The following is a 24,058-nucleotide window of genomic DNA, read 5'->3' as shown; positions in this document are numbered from 1 at the left end:
TCACAATCATGGACACTTGTCTGGAGCAGGCGGAGGCAGTGACAGCTGAGGTCTCTGACACTCAGAGGACTTCTGGAGACCAGGCTCCTGCAGAGTCTGAGTCCAATGATGAGCCTCTGCAATTGGCCCTTAGAGAAATGTTGGAGATGTAAAGGCAGGCAGGGGAACATCAGGGAGAGTTGTCAGAGGCCATCCTGGAATGAAGGATGGAGGAGTCCGTCCACATTCTGTCTGATGTCGTGGCTCCAGCATGCGAGCACATCAAAGTCTCCATGGGAATGGTGGCGGCCGCCTTGGAGACCCAGGTCCAGAGTTTTCTGCCGGATTTGTGCTCAGATCTGCACACCATCACTCTAGCTATGGGTGCATTTCAGTAGTGGCTAGTAAAGAGGGCAATGGGGCACCTTAGCCTCCCTCTAGCTACCCCTTCTCCTCAAGAAGCTTGGGAGGATTGCTCAGGCACCCAAAGGGAGGAGGAGTGCTAGCCAGACACCCTGGGAGAACCTACCCTGGACACTCCAAGCATGTCCTGCCACTCCAAATTCCCTCTACCTGTCACCCCAAGGTCAGGCTGAGGAGGGCCCACCTGTCCTGAGCAGGAGGCCTTTTGCAGACCGGAGCCCTCCAGTCCTCAGGCCTCCAGAGGACGTCTGCCAAAGTCATCTCAGACAATAGAACATAGCAGTCAACAGGCTGCCTCCACCTCTGCTGTGGATGTTGGGGCTGTACCTAGACGTAATGCTAGAGTTAGGAAAATTTAGTAGTTTTGAATGCATATTGATGGCATGGGTGTTTGTTCACTGTGCATAATATCCACTATTGTAAATATATTTCACACTTATCACTCCCCAAGTCTCAGGTATTGAATGGATAATCGATGTGATGCAAGGTTCCGCCTTCATGCAAGGGTACAAATTGAAGCTCCCGATTATCTCCCATCTTGTCCCTTCATTTCAATTAGCCTCACTCAATCTCATGACAGTGAATCGCCTTTAGTTCCACATCAGCAATCAGCAACATGAACAAAGGCACTTCCTATATGAAAATGATGGCTGGACAATATTCTTGTAACCCTTGCATTTCAGGCAGACATTATGGGCAGAATTTTTAGGTCGGCGGGCGGGCGTATGCCTGACCCAATTGGATGCGAAATCTCGCGAGATGATGTCGGGCGAGCATCCCAACATCATCTCGCGCTCGCGCAATATTTTGGCCGGTGAGCGTGCGCAAAAGTCGGGAGCACGCCTGCCGACAATTAAGAGGCCAATTAAATTAAATAAAGTTGCAATTGTCTTTAATTTTATGTTGCCCGTCCAACCTTACAGTGGAGGACAGGCGAATTGGCCAGGAGGTCTTTGCATTTTTCTTCGAAACTCATCTACAGGTGGGATGAGGTTTCAGTTATTAAATGAAATAAAAATAAAAATCTATGGACAGAATTTTCATAATGTATATGTTGAGGTGGCTGATTATGATGCTTGCACATTTTTTCCCTGATTTTAAAAACTTTTCATGTCTTCAGCACCCTGAGGCAGCTCTCTGCCTTCAGGGAGCTTTCTGTCAGCGTTCGCCCGCACTGACATCAGTACCCGCCCTCTTCCAACCCCAACCCCAGCAGCGTTGAGCTTCTCAATGCATGTTTCACGCTGGTTGGCCGTTAATTGCGGTCAGAGGCCGATCGTGTTCGGCGATCCGTTTCCCAGCCACTCCTGGGCCTGCCAACCGCAGTCACCGCCGACCTAAAAGTTCAGGCGTATGTGACCTCATGAGAATTGTTCATCAAGGTTGGTGATTATCCTGATGCTGTCGCATTGAAGTCTGTAGCTTATGGGTGTTATAAGTATTTGTTGTGACCAACCTTGGAGTCTTTTCACCCAAATGTACTTTGCAATGGCGTTTATTTTGTGACTGTGAGGTTTTGTTTAAAGTTGTGTTCATCGTCAAGCACCATAGCCTTTCATGCCTCGCTGCAGCATATTTTTGATTCTGTGTTTAAGGCTGAACGTTAATCCTTTAATAGCCCCCATTTTCCCCATTCATGATGCTGAGTGATACAAGTTGGTTCCACTAGGTCCATTTGAAATATCTGCTAGGCAGGAATGAGTGCGTGATGTGAGAGGTGTGTGCTTATCCTGTGAGGATCATAACAAAGAACAATGAAAAGTACAGCACAGGAACAGGCCCTTCGGCCCTCCAAGCCTGCCCCGATCATATTGCCCGTCAACTAAAACATTTTGCACTTCCGGGGTCCGTATCCCTCTATTTCCCTCCTATTCATGTATTTGTCAAGCTGCCTCTTAAACACCACTATCGTACCTGCTTCCACCACCTCCTCTGGCAGCGAATTCCAGACACTCACTACCCTTTGCGTAAAAAACTTATCCCGCACATCTCCTCTATAGTTTTCTCCTCTCACCTTAAATCTATGTCCCCTAGTAATTGACTCTTCCACCCTGGGAAAAAGCTTCTGACTATCTACTCTGTCCATGCAACTCATAATTTTGTAAACTTCTATCAAGTCGCCCCTCAATCTCCGTCGCTCTAGTGAGAACAATCCGAGTTTCTCCAACCTCTCTTCATAGCTAATAACCTCCAGACCAGGCAGCATCCTGGTAAACCTCCTCTCCAGCCTCTCCAATGCCTCCATATCCTTCTGGTATTGTGGTGGCCAGAATTGCACGCAATATTCCAAGTGTGGCCTAACCAAGGTTCTATACAGCTGCAGCATGACTTCCCAGCTTTTATACTCAATACCCCTGCCAATGAAGGCAAGCATGCCATATGCCTTCCTGACTACCTTATCCACCTGTGTTGCCACTTTCGGTGACCTATGGACCTGTACACCCAGATCTCTCTGCCCATCAATGCACTTAAGGGTTCTGCCTTAGTTTGCTTCCGAATGGCTGAGTAGTGGTGCTTCACAAAATCCCTCTTGAGGTCACAGAACTCAAATCGATATGTAATTCATGGCATGACTGTGCACTCATTGGCTTATTGTTCCTAGAAATGAGTGGCCTTTGTGAAATGGACAATGTTGAGGACTATAATGGTATGAAAGCGATGCTCCGGAGTATCTCCTGAGTGCACAGCAGTTTTAATGAAGGGAATGTGTTATCACTGACCGCTGTGTCAAAACTGACTGGGCCACATCTCTCCCAAATGCCTAGGCAATGCAGGATGTTCATTTGGCAGGCTTCTGATGAATGTAGGGTTCCTTCACTGTCGCTGGGTCAAAATCCTGGAACTCCCTTCCTAACAGCACAGTGGCTGTACCTACACCACATGGACTGCAGTGGTTCAAGAAGGCAGCTCACCACCACCTTCTCAGGGGCAACTAGGGATGGGCAATAAATGCTGGCCCAGCCAGCAAAGCCCACATCCCGTGAATGAATTTTTAAAAAGTGTTTGTCAATAATCACACAATGGTCCTGCTGACCCATTCTCTGTGAGGACAATGCTAATTTAGCATTGACGCAAAGCTGAGAGTTGTCATGTGACAGATCACTGTGTCCTGATGTCCGATGGCATCTTGGGGCTTAATATCAAGATGCAGCCTCTGCATTAATCATGCACGAAAGCTGATGTTTGGAGAGATGTTGCTATCTGGCTGTAGCACCCCCTTGAAACGGTCAAGCGCTAACCATCGACGAATATTTTTCATCTTAGACCTGCCTTGCTAAGCTGCTGTCATGCAGGCATGAGTGCATCTATGTGTGCAACAGCATTTCATCCCCTTGAAGAATGCCATGGCCACTGACCTGTCGAAGCCATGGCTAAAAGAACTGCATTATGTGCAGTTAAGGATGTGGACATGTGGAGTGCCAAGCACATTCCACAGCAGCCACATGGCCCATAGGCTATTGCACCTTCCAAAGATGAGCCAATCATTAGGGCTGAAGGTGAGTTATGGTTCCTCAGTGATCATTATGAGATTGTTGACCTTTCATGACATGTTAAAGACGGCAATGAAGGTGTTGGCCTGTCCCCTGCATCAAAGCATGAAGAGAACTGCGCTTATAACAACTTGTCTTCATCTTACTCTTCATAAAATCTTGTAGTTATGAGGCTGTCATGGGCACGTATTCTGCCTCGTGCCCATGAAATGGCATCCTTATGTGGTTCATCTGGATCCTCACTCTCTTCAGATTCATCCCCTTCAAAGTCCTCCTCATCTGAGGAGACATCAAGCCTGTGGAAAATTGTCCCCCCTTTACAGCGTTAGGTTGTGCAGGGCACAACAAGTAACGATGATGTGGGACATGCTCTGTTGTGAGCATTGGAGAACCCTGCTTGAGCAGTCCAAACATCTGAAATGCATCTTTAAGAGGCCAAAAGTGTGCTCTGTTAAGGACCTTGTGGCTGAATGTGCAGCATTGTATCTCTCCTCAGATGCACTTGTGGAAGACAAATGGATGTCATCAGCCATGTCTTCAAGGGGTTATCCCTTATCACCAATCCTCTAAGCACCAAGCTCCATCAAATATCTCTGGCACTTGGAGTGACTCAAAATGTATGAGTCGTATGAGTCCCCTGGGTACCTAGCACAAACACGCCTGATCTGCTTTCTGTGATCACAAATTAGCTGGACGTTCAGAGAGTGAAATCCTTTTCTATTAATGAATGTCACAGGCTGCTGCCAGGGAGCTCTCAAGGCTACATGTGTACAGTCGATGGCACCCTGCACTTGTGGAAAGCCTGAGGTCGCAGCGAATCCCACAGCTCTGACAGCCTGGTTTGCTTCAACCGTGTGGAGCTGCATGTAATGTGAACGTTATTGAAAAGGGCATCTGTCACCTCCCTTATGCATTTGTGTATAATCATGAGATTCCACAAAGGTCCCCAGTGCAGCCCTGGAAAAATCTGCAGGCAAAAAAGTTCAGAGCAGCCTTCAAGTTTGTGTGTTGTCAGTTCTTCACAGAGAATGTGGCAGTTATGAACTACCATATCCCTAGATAAGCAAAGGGGTCTGTGATGTTGTCTTTCACTCATCTCCATGTATGAACTGCATCTTCTGTAAACCATTGGTCACACCAAACGTCTTCATGGATTTGGCCTTACCTTGTCAGCATATGGGTCTTCCTAGGACTCCGCTGGCTCTTGTTCCTCAGGGTGACTGCCTTCCCTGTGTTGTGCCAATCAGCGACGGTCTCTTCCTTTGCTCATTCTAATCAAAGCTATCAAGAAGGCAGTATTGCCTGCAGCCTGCGTTCTCCACTCTTCCTTTGTATCTGTGAACGGATGCAATTGAATAATTAGTGGTAGTTCCTGTGGAATGGTTTCCCTCCATATACAAGGCGGGAATGCTGTCTCCAGCCCTTGACTTTCCCTTAATCTGCATATTGCATACCAAGGCCACCCCTTGCAGGATGATAACATCCTGGAGGACAACAGGTGTCTGATCTTTCCCCTCAGACCTGACTGCACATTCATAACGAGAGTCTTAATTCAGGTCAAAAGACCCAAGTCCTAGGAACCACAGTCAGCCTTGTGTTGGTTGGACTACAGTGGCCTTGAAAGTAACTATGAAAACCCAGTCCTTGCACTTATGGCCTGACTGCAACTATGGTACCTTGAATGCCATGATCAGTGCACTGGGAAAATGGAGGTTTGTAGGGCCCATGCTGCCTCTGTGCAGCAGATGTGGCCATTGATTTTTTGACCCTGCATCCATTCTGATCTGCCTCTGTAAGGATCAGATGCCAATGAAGACCCTGTGCATCTCAGCACCTAAACGTAATGGATTCTCTCCTGAATGCATGCCATTAGTAAAGGAACCAAGTTCATTCACCGTGCATTAGACCCTTGTGTCCAGCACTCAGCTGAGGCATATTCTCCTGGTTTGAGCAGGACAGTTATAGGCTGCCCTTGGGTCAGCCAAGATTTGCTCTGCTGATCTCCTCCCACACACCCTGAGACTCCTTCCCAAACGATTTTTTTTTTCCTAGCTTGTTTTTCAAAACTCCTTCATTGTAAGGTGAGCTTGAAAATGGTGTTGCTGACCTTAGTCTGGGAGATCAGCTTCCAACCTCCCCCTATCACCCACCAAGTCTCCCCCATCCTCCTTGATCCTCACTGGCTCCTAATTTCCTTTACTCCTAACACTACCCAGGTTCCCCCGTTAACCTTGCACCCATCATTATCCATGGGAATATTCCTGTTCTTTCCCCTGGACCTTTTGAATGTTGATGTGCCCATGCACTTTGTAGACCTGACTCCTCCCCTTCTCAAGGCCACATGCACCCTGACTTTCCAGGACCCACCTCCCCCCCCCCCCACCCCCACCACCCATCAGGCCATTCAATACCCCCCCATGACGTTTCAGCTGCCAACTTACAGGATACAGATGTTCCCCCTTACGTGACTGTGCCCTCAGTCTCACAGTACCATGACTCTAACTCCCGGGACCAAATTCCTCAGGTGACTGACCATGCCCTGCCCACCATACTGTGCATGACCATTACTGCCCGGAGAGGCCTTCCTCCGCCCAAGACCGGGAACAAGACATGCGTGCCATGTAGAGCGCTCTAACATGGCCCACACAGCCCAAGGCCAGTCTTTCCAATATGCACCCAACAGCGTGGCCTCAGCCCCAGGACAGTATTGGACTCTTCCTCGGACAGTCTTATAAATCTTGCCCAGGGCAATCTTTCACTACTCCACTCAGCTACTTGACCACCCCCTAGTTCTGCCTCTGACCTCCCCCTTCCTTCCTGTGTTTCACAACCTACCCCCCAACTTTGGCCTTCCTCTGTTTTCCCCCTCTCCTCCAGTGGTCCACAACATCACCCTAGTTCTCTATCTGTCTTCCCTCTCCTCACCCGTGTTCAATAATCTATCCCCCTGACTTCGGCCTTCCTCTGTCTTCCCCCTCCCCTCCCATTTCCACAACCACTCTCACACCCCAGTCCTGCCTCCATCTCCCCCACAACTACTGATATTGCCTCCCGTGAACAGCCTTGGCACAGCTTGTGACACAGGCACCCAAAATCTCGCAGCTACATTCTTCAAGCATCTATGTACCTCAAAGTCATTAATGAACTGAACCTCACCAGGTACACACCACTCATATGCAGTCGGGAAAGAGACCATTCTAATTATCTGCTGGTGGGGTGCTCAGTTTGGAGAGGGAGTGTAATTCCGTTGAGTTGGCCTGTCAGTGAGCATTCTTGAGATGCAAATTAATACAAATGTAGTTCCCGACATAGATCAGTGGGAAACGCAACTTGCCTTTAACCCACCATCAAAGTCGGGAGGACAAAACTCCAAACTAATTTCCCACTGGCAGGAAAATGACTTTTCCCATCATGCCAAATTTAATGTCCCCACCCGCCACGATTTTCCCTATTGACTATCATGTACTTTTGCTTTCTTTTCCCTTCCTCTGATATAGGTGGCTGAATGTTATGTAGACCCACTTCTTAAATTATAACGCCTGTTTACCTTCTTCCAGGCCAATGCATTTAATTGTTGTGTCAGCATTTAGAAGGGATATTTAAAACAAAACTTGCATTATATAACACTATTCACATTTTCAAAGCACTTTGCAGGCAATCCAGAACAAAAAAAAAGTAAAAACTGGAAAATAACAATACTGTTCCGAACTGGTTTTTCCTTCTGGGATTTGAGTGCTTTTGAATTATAGTCACTGGAATGCAGGAAATGCACCGCCACTTTTCATAAAGCGAGCTCTCACAAACAGCAAGGTGAAAATGACCAGACAGTCTATTTTAATGATGTTGGTTGAGGGTTAAATGTAGGCTGTCAAATAGTTTCCCCCTACTCTTCTTGGAAATAGTGCTATGGGGTCTTTTATATTCACCTTAGATAACAGATGGGGCCTTGGTTTTTTTTATACATTCATGGAATGTGGGTGTCACTGGCTAGGCCAGCATTTATTGCCTGCCCCTAATTGTTCTTGAGAAGGTGGTGGTCAGCTGCCTTCTTGACCGCTGCAGTCCATGTAGTGTAGGTACACCCACAGTGATATTAGGGAGTTCCAGGATTTTGACCCAGCGACAGTGAAGGAATGGCGATATATTTCCAAGTCAGGGGGTGAGTGCCTTCAGGGGAACTTCCAGGTGAAACTTCCATATGTCCGCTGCCCTTGTCCTTCTAGATGGTAGCAGTGGTGGGTTTGGAAGGTGCTGTCTAAGGAGCCTTGATGAGTTCCTGCAGTGCATTTTGTGGATGGAACACACTGCTGCTACTGTGCGTCGGTGGTGGAGGGAGTGAATGTTTGTGGATGGTGTCATTGCCATGGTGTCAAGCTTCTTGAGTGTTGTGGGAGCTGCACTCTTCCAGGCAAGTGGGGAGTATTCCATCACACTCCTGACTTGTGCCTTGTAGATGTTGGGCAGGCTTTGGAGAGTCAGGAGGTGAGTTACTCGTCACAGGATTCCTAGGGCAGAATCATGCCAGACTTTGAAAAAGTGCGGGAGTGGGTGGGAAAAAAGTTGTTTTATCCGTCAGCCATAATGGCGGGTTTGTGCACTGTATCGTCCCATTCCCGGCGCATCCCACCTCATTAATAATGCATTCATGGGAAACACTCCGGATTGTTGGCAGGCAGGCTCAGATTTGCTCATCCCGCCATGACCACAGTGCTTCCTCCCCCTGGGTGCCATGTTTAAAACGCATCAGACACGTGCCTACTTCATGGCTATAGACCAGGACTGCGACAGTCGACAGATAGCCCTGAAAGCAAAGAAAGTGGCTGCCCCCAAATTTAGTGACGCCTCTCTGGGGCACCTGCTGGGTGCAGTGGAAGGTCACTGTGATATCCTCTAACCCTCTCTTGCTGCAGGAGGTCCACCAGAGTCACCGATCTGGCCTGGGAGACAGTGGTAGCAGTTGTCAGCCATCCAGTACAGGAAGAGGATGGATGCTCTCATCTGTTCCACCAGGATAAGTCAACCACCTTATCACACTCAACTCACAAACCCATCGCACATCCACAGGGATCTCAACCTTCAAGAGACAACACCGCTAACTCTCACACACACCCTCACATTTCCATCAGGGTCATATCCTCCGGAGCTCGCATCCTCATCCCGTCCATGGTTCCGCTCACCACACAAACATTCCACACAGTGCCATGTGTCCTGTTCACACACTCCTCATCTGTTTTCATGCAGGAGAAGCCTGCTCATATCAGCAGGGAGGGGTCCCAGACCATGGGGTCAAGTGGCCTACATTAGGTCCTTCACTCACTTTGAGGAGGATATCATCGCGCTGGCTGGTGGGGACCGTGGTGGTACCGTGCCTGCGACGACAGTGAGGTCGGTGGCAAACATCCACATGAGGATCCTGCACCACTTCATCCCTCTTTCAATGCAACTGTTGAGTGCTCTCTCTCCTTTTGATTCTGCTGAAATGCACTGATTATCTCTACTTTGGTTCACAGGGAGCTCTGCCAAGCGACCAACACCTTCAGCCAGCCATGCCCTCAGCTCTTTCCAGGTCCTCACCTCCAGCCAAAAGGACATCTCCTCCATAGAAGAGCTGGAAATAAGCAGCCTGGAAGATCCATCACAGCACTTACCCACACCCTGCACCAGCACAGAGACACACACCTCGGTGGGACATAGATCTAATGCAGGGTTGGGTTCACAGTGTGGTGGTCACTGCACGGGCACGTATCCACAGCTGGAGGAAGCAGGTTCAGCCAAGCTCCCGGGTACTCGGAGGATTACTGGGGAAGAGGCATCTGCAAGGTCCGAGTCAAATGACGAACCTCTGGATTCGGCCTTCCAACTCATCGTGGAGAGTCAGCAGAAGGCTTCAACAGGCATGTGAGTCGAAGGAGTACGTCCCCCTGCTCTCTGATGAAGTGGTGCCCACATGTGCGCATGTGGAATTCTCCATGGGAAGGACGGCAGATGCCGTGGGGACCCTAGTCCAGTAGAAAGCAGAATTGCATGCACACCTGTACTCGCATTGTGGTAGCCATGGTGAGTTCCTGCAGTGGCAATGTGAGAGGGAAACATACACCATAATGCTCCTCCAGGTGTTCCTTCCCCTCAAGGAGTCAGGCTAGTGTGCTCTGGCAACTGAAGGGAGGAGAAACGGCATCCACCCAGGAATCTCAGAGGCTGTCCACTCCCTCTGAGTCCTGTGCCTGTGACCCCAGCAACTTCGACCTCTGTCACCGCAGAGAGAGCAGCTGGCCCACTGGAGGACAACCAAAGCAAGCTGAGGCCTGAGCTCTCCAGAGGATGCATGCCAAATTTAAAAGAGGCAACAGGGCCAACCATTGCACAGACTGACTCCACCCCTGCTGTGAATGTCAGGGCAGCACCCAGAAGAAGTGGTAGGCCTAGAAAAGTTAAGAAATTCTGTTCACAAGTAGTTGCACGAGTGAACACATTTTGTCACTTTATAATCTGAAAATATATTCACTTTCACTGAATAATGTGTCATGCTGTCTTTCAGCTTCATTGGTAGGCTCTGTGAGTCCTCCCCCTGCATCTCTCCCACTAGCAGTTCAGCTGCATGTAACTAGTCCACAAGTGACCCTGGAGGGAGAACAGTGAGTGTGGCAGGGCCTCATGCAAGCACTCTCCCACTCATGCAAAGCCTTCATCCATCACACTCATCTCACTGTCCCGAGCATTTTCAATGCTGCCTGCTGGGGTTCCCTTTCAGTTGTCCATCTGAGCCGACCTGCATCTCTGCCCACCCACTGATCACACTCCCATGCAGCACCTGTGCCCGTCCAACACGAGGCTCCACCCACTTTCAATTTCAACAACGATGGTCGTCAAGTTTTTGATCAGCTCCCCCCTCCTTTCCTCTCCCCCCTTTCCTCTCCCCCAGTCACCCATGTCCTTTCCCCCATCACTGTGGACGCCCCCTGCCACCACCTTCCACCTCCCCACTGTCACCCGCCAACCTGAACCCCTGTCTTTCCAGGATGTCCAGGTGAAGGTGTACATTCCCTACCTTCCTAAGAATCCCATCACCTTCAACATTGACCTCCCCAACCTTCTCCTTCCCAACCCCAGGATCCGTGTTTGCCTCCGAGTCCCCACCAACCACTCTTGCCATCCCTTCTGCTGCTACCGCGCACCCCCACCCTCCCATCCTTTCAGCTCCCTCTGCCCTATCTCATATTCACCATTCCCTCCTACCAGGCCCACCCTCAGTTTGCTCCTCAGGAGGCACTCATTGACTCCACTGACCCCCCTTGCACATTCACTTGGACTTCCCCCCCACTTTACTCCCTCCTCTACCCTTACTCCCTCCTTCCCTGAACACCTTCCCTCCTCTGAGCTCCCTCCTACCCCTGGACACCTTCTTCCTCTCTGAACACCCTTACACCTTCCTCCCCGTTACACCTACCTCCCCACTTGCCCCCGTTACATCCTCCTCCATCCCCATACACCCTTCTTCCCCCTCCAAACCTTACCCCCCTGATGCCTTCGCCACCCCCCCCACCAACCCCCTCGCAACCTTACCCCTGCCCCGACACCTTCATCTCCCCCTCAAATCTCAGCCCCCAGCCCGATACACCTTCCGCTCCTGCTCACACCTAGACCTTCCTCCCCCACCCCCCTGGTACACTCCCCTCCCCTACCTCGCCGATCATCCATAGCAGCACATGGCCAAGACCATGATGTTCGGAATCAGACCCAAGACATCCATGGAGACCTCCCAACTTCTGGTTTGCGGTGGAGCCACATTCATGAGAATCTAGCCAACATGCGATGCACATGTTCCTCCAGGGTCCGGTAGTTGTAGGGCTCCAGCACCTTCTGCTCCTTAGATGTCCGCGATCTGAGCAAGGCCCTAATGCGAAGTCCTGACTTCTGCACATCACACTTGTCCAAATGTGTTCTGTGCCAGTGTGCTTTCCTGCCGGCATGACAGTAAACCTGATGTGGGGAGGGGTGCGATTCCGGCTGGGCCTTACCTTGCATCCCATTGGCAGGATGCAAATCAGGTTCATGGCGGCCTACTTCGCGATCCGCCAAGCGGACACCATTGAATGATCCCGCAGTGCTTCACGCTGGCGTGAAACCGATTTTTGGCCTTCTTGCCATACTGTCCCCCGCTGCGTGCCATGACGCCCGATGCCAACGACTAGCCTCTGACCTGCTCTTGTAGCCACAATATTTATATAGCTAGCCCAGTTCAGTTTCTGGTCAATGGGAACCTCCAGGTTGTTGATAGTGGGGGATTCAGTGATGTTAATGCCATTGAATGTTAAGGGGTGATGGTTAGGTTCTCTCTTGTTGGAGATGGTCATTGGCTGACATTTGTGTGGCACGAATGTTACTTTCCACTTGCCAGCCAAAGCCTGGATATTGTCCAGGTCTTGACGCATTTGGACATGGACTGCATCAGTATCTGAGGAATCATGAATGTGCTGAAGATTGTGCAATCATCAGTGAACACCCCCACTTCTGATAGAATGAAGGTCATTAATGAAGCAGCTGAGGATGCTTGGGCCTAGGACACTACCCTGAGGAACTCCTGCAGTGATGTCCTGGAACTGAGATGATTGACCTCCATCAACCACAACCATCTTCCTTTGTGCTAGGTAGGACTCCAACCAGCAGAGAGTTTCCCCCCGATTCGCATTGATTCCAGTTTTGATAGGGCTCCTTGATGCCACACTTGGTCAAATGCACATTGATGTCAAGGGCAGTCAATCTCACCTCACCTTTGGAGTTCAGCTCTTTTGTCCATGTTTGAACCAAGGCTGTAATGAGATCAGGAGCTGAGTAGCCCTGGCAAAACCCAAACTGAGCATCAGTGAGCAGGTTATTGCTAAGCAAGTGCTGCTTGAAAGCACTGTTGATGACCCCTTCCATCACTTTACTAATGATCGAGAGTAGACTGATGGGGCGGTAATTGGACAGGCTGTATTTGTCCTGCTTTTTGTGTACAGGACACACCTGGGCAATTTTCCACATTTGCCAGGTAGATGCCAGTGTTATAGCTGTACTGGAACAACATGGCTAGGGGTGTGGCAACGTCTGGAGCACAAGTTTTCAGTACTATTGCCGGAATATTGTCAGGACCCATAGCCTTTGCAGTATCCAGTGCCTGCAACTGTTTCTTGTGGAGTGAATCGAATTGGCTGAAGACTGGCATCTGTGATGCTGGGGACCTCCGGAGGAGGCCGAGATGGATCATCCACTCAGCACTTCTGGATGAAGTTTGTTGCAAATGCTTCAGCCTTATCTTTAGCACTGATATGCTGGGCTCCCCCATCATTGAGGATAGGAATATTTGTAGAACCTCCTCCTCCAGTGAGTTGTTTAATTGTCCACCACCATTCATGACAGGTTGTGGCAGGACTGCAGAGCTTAGATCTCATCCGTTGGTTGTGGAATTGCTTAGCTCTGTCTATCACTTGCTGCTTATGCCATTTGGCACGCAAGTCATTCTGTGTTGTAGCTTCACCAGGTTGACATCTCATTTTAGGTATGCCTGGTGCTGCTCCTGGCATGCCCTCCTGCAATCCTCATTGAACCAGGGTTGATCCTCTTGCTTGGTGGTAATGGTAGAGTCGGGGATATGCCGGGCCATGACATTACAGATTGTGGTTGAGTACAATTCTGCTGCTGCTGATGGTCCACAGTGCCTCATGGATACCCAGTTCTGACTTGCAAGATCTGTTTGAAATCTATCCCATTTAGCACTGTGGTAGTGCCACACAACACGATAGAGGGTATCCTCATTGTGAAGATGGGGCTTATTTCCACAAGGACTGTGCAGTGGTCACTCCTACTGATACTGCCATGGACAGATGCAACTGTGACAGGCAGGTTGGTGAGCATGAAGTCAATTATGTTTGTCCCTCACAACCTGTCGCAGACCCTGTCTAGCAGCTATGTCCTTTAGGACTCGGCCAACTCAATCAGTAGTGGTGCTACCAAGCCACTGCTGGTGATGGACATTGAAGTCCCCCAACCAGAGTACATTCTACACCCTTGCCACCTTCAGTGCCTCCTCCAAGTGGTGTTCAACATGGAGGCGTACTGATTCATCAGCTGAGGGGTTGTAATCAGCTGGAGGTTTCCTTGTCCGTGTTTGACCTGATGCCATGAGGTAGAGTCAATGTTGAGGACTCCCAGGGCAACCGTAAACTGTCCCGATTCTATACCACTATGCCACTACCTCTGCTGACAGGACTGGACATACCCAGGGATGGTGATGGTGGTGTCTAGGACGTTATTTGAAAGGTATGATTCTGTGAAGATGACAATGTCAGGCTGTTGCTTGACTAGTCTGTGAGACAGCTCTCCCAATTTTGGCACAAGCTCCCAGATGTTAGTGAGGGAGACTTTGCAGGGTCAACAGGGCTGTGTGTCATTTCGAGTGCCTCGGTCGATGCCGAGTGGTCCATCTTGTTTTATTCCTTATTGGCTTGCAACATACAACTGAGTGGCTTATAGGCCATTTCAGAGAGCAGATAGGAGTCTAGAGCAGTTAGGAGTCTAGAGTAACTTATAGGCCAGACCAGGTAAGGACAGCAGATTTCCTTTCCTAAAGGGCTATAGTGAACCAGGTGGGTTTTGATGACAACCGACAATGGTTTCATGGTTATCATTAGACTTTTAATTCCAGATTCTTATTGAATTAAAATTTTACCATCTGCCATGGTGGGATTTGAACCCAAGTCCCCAGAGCATTTGCCTGGGTCTATGGATTACTCTCCCAATGAAAGTACTACTACTCTACCGCCTCCCCCACCTTGTCTGAAATATTGCACCTTCTTTGGTACTGCACTAAAATAATGCCATATATTTTGTTTCTGGAGCAGGAATTAAATTCATGATCTTCTAACTCAGAAATGAGAGTATCAACTGCACCATAGTTGGCACTGCCCATTTTACTAGGTAGATACTCCTCCCCAGATCAGATGTCTATGAATAATCAGAGGTTGAACCCCAGAGGTGTGAATTAAGCTTTGCAATAGACAGCCTTAATTAAGTTTAGCTTGCTCAAGTGCAAGTTCAGCCATCCATTCCTGATATGATATTTGAGCTGGGACAGATCACAGCTTTTACATGAATCAAACTTCTCTGGAAACACCCTTTGTGGCAACAACTGGCCCCTAGTGCAGAGAACAGACATGAGGCAAAACGTGTCCGCAGGAAAACACTAGGTTTTTGTGGATTAACAGCTGTTTTTATTTTTATTTTATTGCAGTGAATATCTTGAAGTTCATCAAAATGAATTAGATTTGCTAACCATGCAACAGAAAGACATGAAAAGAAACTCCAGACTGGTATGTAGAAAAATAGCACAATTAGTGTGCATTTAATGTGGCTTTGGAGTGAAACAGGAAGCTTTTGGTTGCACTTTTCCACCATTTCTGATTACCTGCTTTTTGATCGCTTGATGGAATTTCAAAAAACTGATAGCATTAAAGCAGCATAAACTATGAGCCGGATTTACATGTAGGGGCGGGAATCAGGAGTCGGGACGATTTCCGCTTCCCATTCCCACCTCTGTGTTGGGACTCCTGGAAGGTGGGATTTCTGTAGAGTAAAGAATTAACATCAGAAACACACATAATGCTGACGTAACAATGATGTCAGATCACCATGACTGAGAAGTAAGATATCTGGAAGGAGGAAAAGCTCCAACCTGCTGTAGAGGCCCAAATGTGTAAATACTTGCTGTAAGTAATGAGTAATGGGGTGAGCAGAAAGTCATCGTCGAAGTGAGGGTCCATTTGTGGTCTGAGCCCAACCAGTTAGCCTGGCAACTGCAAGAGGTGATTAGGATTCAAAGCAGAAAATGCTGGAAATAGTCAAGTGGTTTTCCATCCTCTGTGGAGAGTCAAACAGAGTTAAGGGGCAGAATATGACTCTTTTTCTGAACATGTTATTTATAAGGGACATGTGTGCTCAGGTGTTATTTCCACCCTGTCAAGGGTCCTGAATGAGACACCGATGGCACAACCGTCCACAGAATGAAAAAACATTCTCTCACCTGCTGCTGCTCCACTGTTTCAGTGCCCACTATAGATGCTGCCTTCTTCACAGAGTGCTGTCACCAAACATGGATTTCTTGGAAGCTGCCACCAACCCAATGCCTTTAAATGGGTGGCCGTGACCAACTTCCGATTCATACCCTAACCCTGTTCCCACCGAACGTCCCATCCTACATACCTGTTTGAGCGTGGCGCCACCTTTCCCAGCGCTAATTGGCCGGCCTTCCCTCCGGGCAGCCACTAATTGGCCAACTGACGCTTGATTTGCTATGCTGGAAAGGCAGGTGCAGGAGCAGGCAGACCACACACTTCCCATTCCACCTCCTTCACCCTGCAGGAAACTGCTCATTAGAAATCCAGCCAATTAACATCTACAACATTGTGATCCTGCCAAGTCAAGGTTTTCAAAATCTTAAGATTAGCATTCCTCATTAATGTAAATAAGTTAATATTAGTTTGGTGTGATTCATGTTTTGTTAAACAATGCTTTGGGTTGCTACTGATTGTATTTATTAAACTCTAGTCCATAATCTATCGTTGGGTTCTGCTTGTTCTACTTTGGAAGTACTTAAATATTGATGTTTTGGTTTATAATATTATTAATGGATTTGTTTTTTCCTCCAGAAACCAGAATGAAAATAAAGTACTTACTGTGCTTTTGTTCAAGAACCAGCACAACAATTTAATTCAGTAGTTCTGTATTGGTTAATGGACGAGCATATAATTTCTTTGCAAGATAGTTTAACAGTTATTGCATATAGGCTAACAAGAGTATTAAAAAAGGCCACAAATAATTTTTATGCAAATATATTAACCTGTATGCTACCAAAGGATCACTACTCTCCATAAAATTATTATTCTTGTGAGAAATTTGCTTGTAGTATTGTGGATAGAGAAAACATTATTATTTTGTAGACCTATTTCCAGCACATGAATGATAAATTTTATGAATGTCATCCATTATGTTTAAGCTCCATCACAAATTCCATACCTTCACCATTGAGTCCAGCCCCCTCATTGGCCACTGTCTCAGGCAGAATCAGACTGTTCACAAACTTGGAATTCTATTTGACCTGAATTGCACTTTTAAAACTATATGTTCTTTCTATTACCAAGACAGTCCACTTCTTTCTGTATTGTTGCCCAACTTTCCTATTATCTCAGCCCATATGCTATTGAAACCAACACCCAGATTCTTGTAATCTTTCAACTCAATAACTGAATGTTCTCCTGGTCAACCAGCCACCTTCCATCCTTCATAAAATTCAACTTATCCAAAATTCTGCTGCCCAAATCTTATTCTGTATTAAGCCCTGCTTGCTCATCACCCTATCCTCATTGACCTACATTATTTCCTTTCTCACAATGCCTCAAGTCTTAAATTTTTGTCCTCATCTTTAATTACATCCATGGCCTTCCTAACGTTCTGCAGCATCCTCCTCAAAAACTCTATGGCATTGGATTTTATGCTCCCCGACCAACTGGTTTGAAGGCAGGGGTGGGAAGGCATATAAAATCCAGCGGGTGGCCTTCCTGCCCACTACCTGCCCACCTCTGACCTGTCTGAAACTTTGCAGGGGGTGGGGGGAAGACAGTGAGCATCCCACCCACCCTTGGGCCATTTAAGGGCCTCATCTGCCTCTGCTGGTATTTGATCCATGGGGGAGGTCCATGTCATTCAGGAAGCTTGGCAACTTTAACTGCGCAGGCTGATGTTGGGCAAGGAGGGGGGACCTTCTCTACAGGTCCCCTGGGTCCATCGGAAATACCCCCTCACCCCAGGCTCTTGAACCTGGCTCCCCACTTCTCCTCACCTCCTCATTGAGACCTCTGAACCTGGACTTCCTGAGCTCCTCAGTGTGGTGAGTCTGCCTGTAGCCCCAGCAGTGGACACCACTCCAGGCTGGCACTGCTGGGACTATAGAGTTGCCAGCTATCCAATTAGTTGGCAGCTCTCTAAGGTGGAACTTCCTCCTAAGACAGGGGATTGCTGTAAAGCAATTATCGCTGCTTTCAACATAAAAATGTGGTGGGGCTGCCATAGGGATTCAGAGCGGGCTCCCCCCTGACATTTTAGCTCAGGGTGGGGCGGGGGGTGGGGAATGGGAGGGTTGGTGTCGAGGTAGGGGACCTTGGCTGGCACCCAGTGAAGTCTAGCCCTATGTTCCTCAGGCTTTGCCTTTTTTTTCCATTTCAGCCTCCTTTCATGCCACCATTGGTAGTCATTCCTTCAGGTTACGCTTTCTGGAATTGACTCCTTCAATCCCTCAGTCTCTCTGCTGCCCCATCCTCTACTAAGATCCTCTGTAAAATGCAGTTTTGACTATCCTTTTAGTTGCCACTTAAATCTCTCCTTATTTGGCTCAGCATACATTTTCCTTACAGCTCTGTGAAGAACTTTGGGATGTCTTTCCACATTATTAGGTTATTTAAATGCTCAATGCTGATGGTGAGATGGCGTTATCAAGCCTTAGCTTGGCAACTGTGGTTCCAAACCACTTGAACATAATAGTTGCACATTGTATTAATTAGAGTGCATTATGGGAGGGGTGGAAATAGTTTGCAATAAATCTTTCTAGTTCATTGTGCTTATGATTTACTTCTGTAGCACTTTGGAAGAAAATCCAGTAACATACTATCACAAATGTGTCTGTTGTTTGAAAAGATAGAATACTAATAATTATATTCCTTATATTCCAGGCTTTTTTATATGACCTAGATAAGGTAAGCATGCATTCAATATATATGGGAAGGGATTTTCAATTTCCACCTAAATCGGGCATGAAGCAGGGTTATTGGCTGCTCAGCCTGCCAAAGCTAGTGTCAAGAGGCCTACAATATTCTCACACTCTGGCATCATTTGGAAGGATGCTGGAAAGCTGTAAGTGCCAAATGGTTGGGTAATTGACCCGGTTCCACCCAAAGTTGCGTGGTAGGTCTAGCCTGGGAAGATGGGGGAAGCCAATCCTGGAGGGGATTGAGCAGGTTCCTGTAGCAGACCACAATATTTTTGTGGAGCCAGCAGGAACAATGCAATATCTCATGGCCCAACAAAAATTCTACCCCACCAAAAAATATTTCTGGCCCTTTCTTGAGCACTGGTTAGATTGTTCACTGCCTGAAAATTGCAAATGGAACACCCTGTTCAGTCACAATATTAGCATGGAAACCATGGCAAGTTTCTGCTTGAGAATTACCTTTTACAATGGAGTTTTCACATTTTTAAAGTCAAATCCATCATTGTGCAGAGGCAAAGTGGTACTATATTGACTTCTTGCCTCTGGAAGATGAGAGTGGTATTTAATGGAGGCTACAGGGGTCTCACCCACCAGCTGGAGAGCCATTGAGAGCCCTGCATTGCCTTTTTTAGAGAAGGCCCGCCAAGTTAAGTGCCGCTCAGGCAATTAACAGGACAGTGGTGGGCTATCCCAGGATCAAGGACCCTGGGGCTGAAAGTCCGCTTGTCGAGAGCTGCCAGTTAACCTTGGTCTGGTAGTTCTATTGAACGGCAGTGCCACTGGGGAGGTGGTGGCTGTTGCCATGTACGGCACCTACCCGAGGCCTTGCATCAATGGTGGATCCCGGGGTATGGGTGACCACTGGTGGGATGAGGGTCACGGGAAAAGACAAGGTGGGGGTGACAGCAAGGGCAGAGAGGTGGCTCTCAGCGGGCACTCCTTTCCTGATGCTGGGACCCTTGATCAGCACTGAGTGCCTTTGAATGAGGGACCAGCCCCCCACCTGGAGCCAGCAAGCAATCCCGCACTGGTTTGCTTGTGATGCTTCCCACATGGTGAGCCCCCTGCCAATTGCTGGGTTAATACCAGTGGCGATAAGAGGAGCCCTTAAGTGGACATTAATTGTCCACTTAAGGGCCGCAGTGTGGCTGGGTGGAAAGGCTGTCCATGGGCCTTCCCGACACGGGCTTAATTGGGGTGGAGATAGGAAGACAGTAAGGTCCCCACGCTCCACCTGATCAAATGGGTCCACCATCAAACTTGCCATGGGGGAAGGCATTAAATTCCTCCCTGTGTATCGACCAAATTTTATTCAGCACTGTTTTGGTTACTCTTTGCCTGAAAATTGCTAATGGATCTTACAACTCACGTAGGACCTGACTTATTTATACAACAGCCTCCCATCCATAATTGGTGGGTGTGTTGCTTGCCAATTTAGAAGCCTACCTGAAAATTACATCAAAGGAGCCAGATGTCAATGGGCTAGCCAAGCTGCCTTCCCCACCTCCAATTTTCAACTGCATGGAGTTTGTTTCATGAACACATGGCAAATAATGGACTGAAAAAGGCAAGAAACAGCTGGCCAGCAGTTTAAATTCTTAGTGGTGACTTTTGAGGGCAGCATATATACTATTTGTATGGATATAGAATCAGCATTAATTATGTGTTTTCGTCACTCATCAATGTGATCCTTTTTCAGCAAATTAGGACCACTGAGAGATACATCAGGAAACTGGAGTTTCACATTAGCAGGGTAAGAATTTGCAGCTCACAAATAACAAAATCATTGTTTGTCTTTTTTCTAATTAAAAGGGGGAAATTCAAGTGGCTTCAGATGGAAAATAAAAGCAGTTGTCTTGGATAACTCATTTGGCTTTCTCCTAACTGCTGCTTCACATGAGTTTTTCAGTGAAATATAATGTATTGAGGGCAATTGGTTTAACTTAATAAATTATAAAGTCACTTGAGTTCATTGAATTAAGTGCAGATTTTTGAAATGTGAAAAAGAAATAAAAAACTTTTGTTGCACAAATACTTGGAAAGCAGTCACAAACTGCAGTTGTTAAGTACAATATGCAGTTTTTTTTACATCAAACCATGTAACCTTTGCTCTATTGGCCACGTAATAAATCTAAAATCTGTGACATTTTTTACTATCCTGTTTAAAAACATTGAACCATGACACATTGAAATGTTTTGCTGGGCTGATTTTCCATAATACCCAGGAACAGCCTGTCCTGTCACACTATTGCCATGGAAACCATGGCAGTATTTTATAGCATGACCTTTACAATGGAGTTTTCATATTATTAAAGTTAAATCTATCATGGTTTAAAGGCTAAGTGCTACAATACTGACTTCGTGCCTCTGGAAGTTGAGTATCTACTTCAGTCCCAAATTTTCTCAGTGGCTTACATATCATTCCAGAACAGAACTTTCTGACTAGGCTGTTCATAGTACTGAGCTTGTGCAAAAAATTCCCCACAAGGTGAAAATACTCTTTTACAACTACAGCATGAGTGTCCCTTAATGCCTTGAGAAATGGCCTAGGAAACCATCTGGTATAAAAATAATCACTACAAGGGGCTGAAACATTCTCAGGGGGACTAGACATGGGCAATAAATTCAGCATCACCCATGTCCAGAGTACAACTAGAAAAATACTATTTAATATGTCAACAAATAATTATGTTTAACGGTTTCCAACGGTTTGAGATTTCCAGGAACAATTATCATAAGAACATAAGAAAAAAGTGCAGGAGAAGATAATACAGCCATTCAAGATTGGTCTGCCATTCATGATTGATCTTAGGCTTCAACTCCATTTCCCGCCTGCTCCCCAGATCCCTTGATTCCCTGAGACACCAAAAATTTGTCTACCTCAACCTTAAATATATGATGGGACATCCACAACCCTCTGGGGTCGAGAATACCAAAGATTCACAACCCTTTGGATGAAAAAATTTCACCACATCTCAGTCCTAAACGATCAACTCCTTATCCTGAAACTGTGCCCCCGTGTTCTAGATTGCCCAGCAAGTGGAAACACCATCTGAGTATCTACTCTGTCCAAGCCCCTTCATGATCTTTAATGTTTCAATGAAATCACCTCTTATTATTCTAAACTCCAGAGAATATAAACCCACTTTACTTAGCCTCCCATCATTGGACAACCCTCTCATCCCAGACCCAATCTAGTGAACCTTCACGGTACTGCCTCCAATGTAATATGTATAAAACACTATTTTAAAGCTTTTGCTAAGAGTATATATTTGTTAGATACTATTTGGCTAAACTTTTACCTGTGGGTATAATATAATTTCTGTATTCTGCTGATACCCAAATATTTTTTTCTACCTTCAGCCGCCACACTTCCCAAATAATAGTTTTATTCATTTGAACAAAAAATTACAAGTTACTATAGGTTAGAATTACATTACTCTTAGATAATCTAAATTGAAGAACTTATACAGTGAGACATGCATCACTGTTGGATGGGGTTACTAGTTGCAGGTTCAGGCTATTTCTACATTACTGGATGGACAGTAAAAAAGACTGAATGGAATATTGGAATGGTGTCCAATACTTACAGAAGATGAGAGATCAGAAAAAAGCTAAAGATACCTTCAAGTTTCAGAGCTAGAATGATTACATGGTTGCAGAAAGTGGGGAGATAACTCTCAGTAGTTTCCTAACTCCATGTGCAATCTGTGAATTACTTGCTCTGCTTTACAAATATTCCACTTGTTCTTTGTCTATATGCTTGTTATGGAGTTTGCCAGATCATAAGCTTTTGGGCCCATGCTTCCTGTGTCAACTCTTTGAAAGAGCCATTCAATTAGTCGTGCTCCTTCTCTCTTTTCCATAGCCCTGCAAAGCTTTCCGTTTAAATATATATTCAAATCACTTTTGAAAGTTATTATTAAATTTGCTTCCACTACACTTTCAGGCAGTGTATTCCAGAACATCATAACTTGCTGTGTAGAAAAATTCTCCTCATCTCCCCTCTGGTTTTTTTGCCAATTATCTTAAATCTGTGTCCTCTGGCTACCAATCCTTCTGCCATTAATGAAAACAGCCTCCCCTTACTTGCTCGATAAAACCCCTCATAATTTTGAGCATATTCATTAAATCTCCATTTAACTTTCTCTGCTGTACAGAAAACAATCTCAACTTCTCTGGTCCCTCCACCAGAAATAGCACAATGAGCATTTTTTATATCGTGATTTTTTTTAATGATCTGGAACACACTGCCTGTGAGGATGCTGAAATAGATTCACTAGTAACTTTCAAAAGAGCATTAGATATATACTTGAAAAGGAAGCATTTATAGCACCAAGGTCAAGGAGCAGGGAATTGTGTCTAGTTGAATAGTTGTGTCAAAGAGCCAGCAAAAGCAGTTCAGTCCCAGGGTATCACTGCGGGAGTCATCAGCATAGTGTCCCAGGCCCAACCATCTTCAGCTGCTTCATCAGTGACATTCCCTTCCAACATTAGGTCAGAAGTTGGGAATGTTCGCTGATGATAGCACAGTGTTCAGTACCATTCACAACTCCTCATACATTGAAGGACTCTGTGCCCACATGCAGAAAAACTTGGACAACATTCAGGCTTGGGCTGATAAGTTCGCGCCACACAAGTGCCAGGCAATGACCACCTCCAACAAGAGAAAATATAACTATCTCCCCTTGAAGAACACTTGCTGAATCCCCCACCATCAACATCCTGAGGGTTACCATTGACCAGAAACTTAACTGGAACGACCATATAAATATTGCAGCTAGAAGAGCAGGTCAGAGGCTGGGGAAATCTGTGGTGAGTAACTCACCTCCTGAGTCCTTAAAGCCTCTCCGTCATTTACAAGGTACAAGTCAGGAGTGTGATGGAATATTGCCCACTTGCCTGGAACAACAGTCAAGAATCTCAACACCATCCAGGACAGATTGGCACCACATTCATCAACTTAAACATTCACTCCCTCCACTACCAGTGCACAGTAGCAGCAGGGTACATCATCTACAAGATGCGCTCCAGCAACTCACCAAACCTCCTTCAGCAGCACCTTCCAAAAACATGCCCTCTACCTCCTAGAAGAACAAGGGGAGCAGAGGTACGGGAACACCACCACCTCTGCAAGTTCCCATCCAAGTCATACAGTATCCTGAATTGGCATTATATTGCCACTCCTTTACTGTCACTGGGTCAAAATTCTAGGATCCCGTAACAGCATTGTGAGGGTACCTACATCACATAAACTGCAGTGGTTCACGAAGGCAGCTCACCACCATCTTTTCAAGGGCAATTAGGGCTGGGCAATAAATGCTGGCCTTGTCAGTGATGCCATAATCTTTCGAATGAATAAATAAAA

The 24,058-nt window shown here is 46.7% G+C and overlaps 1 protein-coding gene across 6 annotated transcripts in view; it reads left to right on the top strand.

Annotated features, from left to right (window-relative positions):
- Window positions 1-24,058, top strand: part of ripor3 (RIPOR family member 3) — a 295,541-nt gene that overhangs the window by 147,659 nt on the left and 123,824 nt on the right. For all 6 annotated transcript variants that reach the window (XM_078555330.1, XM_078555329.1, XM_078555332.1 and 3 more), the window contains 3 exons: window positions 15,163-15,241; window positions 18,653-18,676; window positions 20,390-20,443. In XM_078555330.1, coding sequence (XP_078411456.1) covers window positions 15,163-15,241; window positions 18,653-18,676; window positions 20,390-20,443 — 157 coding nt within the window. The remainder of the gene's footprint in view (window positions 1-15,162; window positions 15,242-18,652; window positions 18,677-20,389; window positions 20,444-24,058) is intronic.

This window comes from Cetorhinus maximus, chromosome 13 (assembly GCF_964194155.1).
Source record: "Cetorhinus maximus chromosome 13, sCetMax3.hap1.1, whole genome shotgun sequence".
NCBI lineage: Eukaryota > Metazoa > Chordata > Chondrichthyes > Lamniformes > Cetorhinidae > Cetorhinus > Cetorhinus maximus.
The sequence above is the reverse complement of the archived record's forward strand: the minus strand, read 5'-3'. Positions and strand labels throughout refer to the sequence as shown.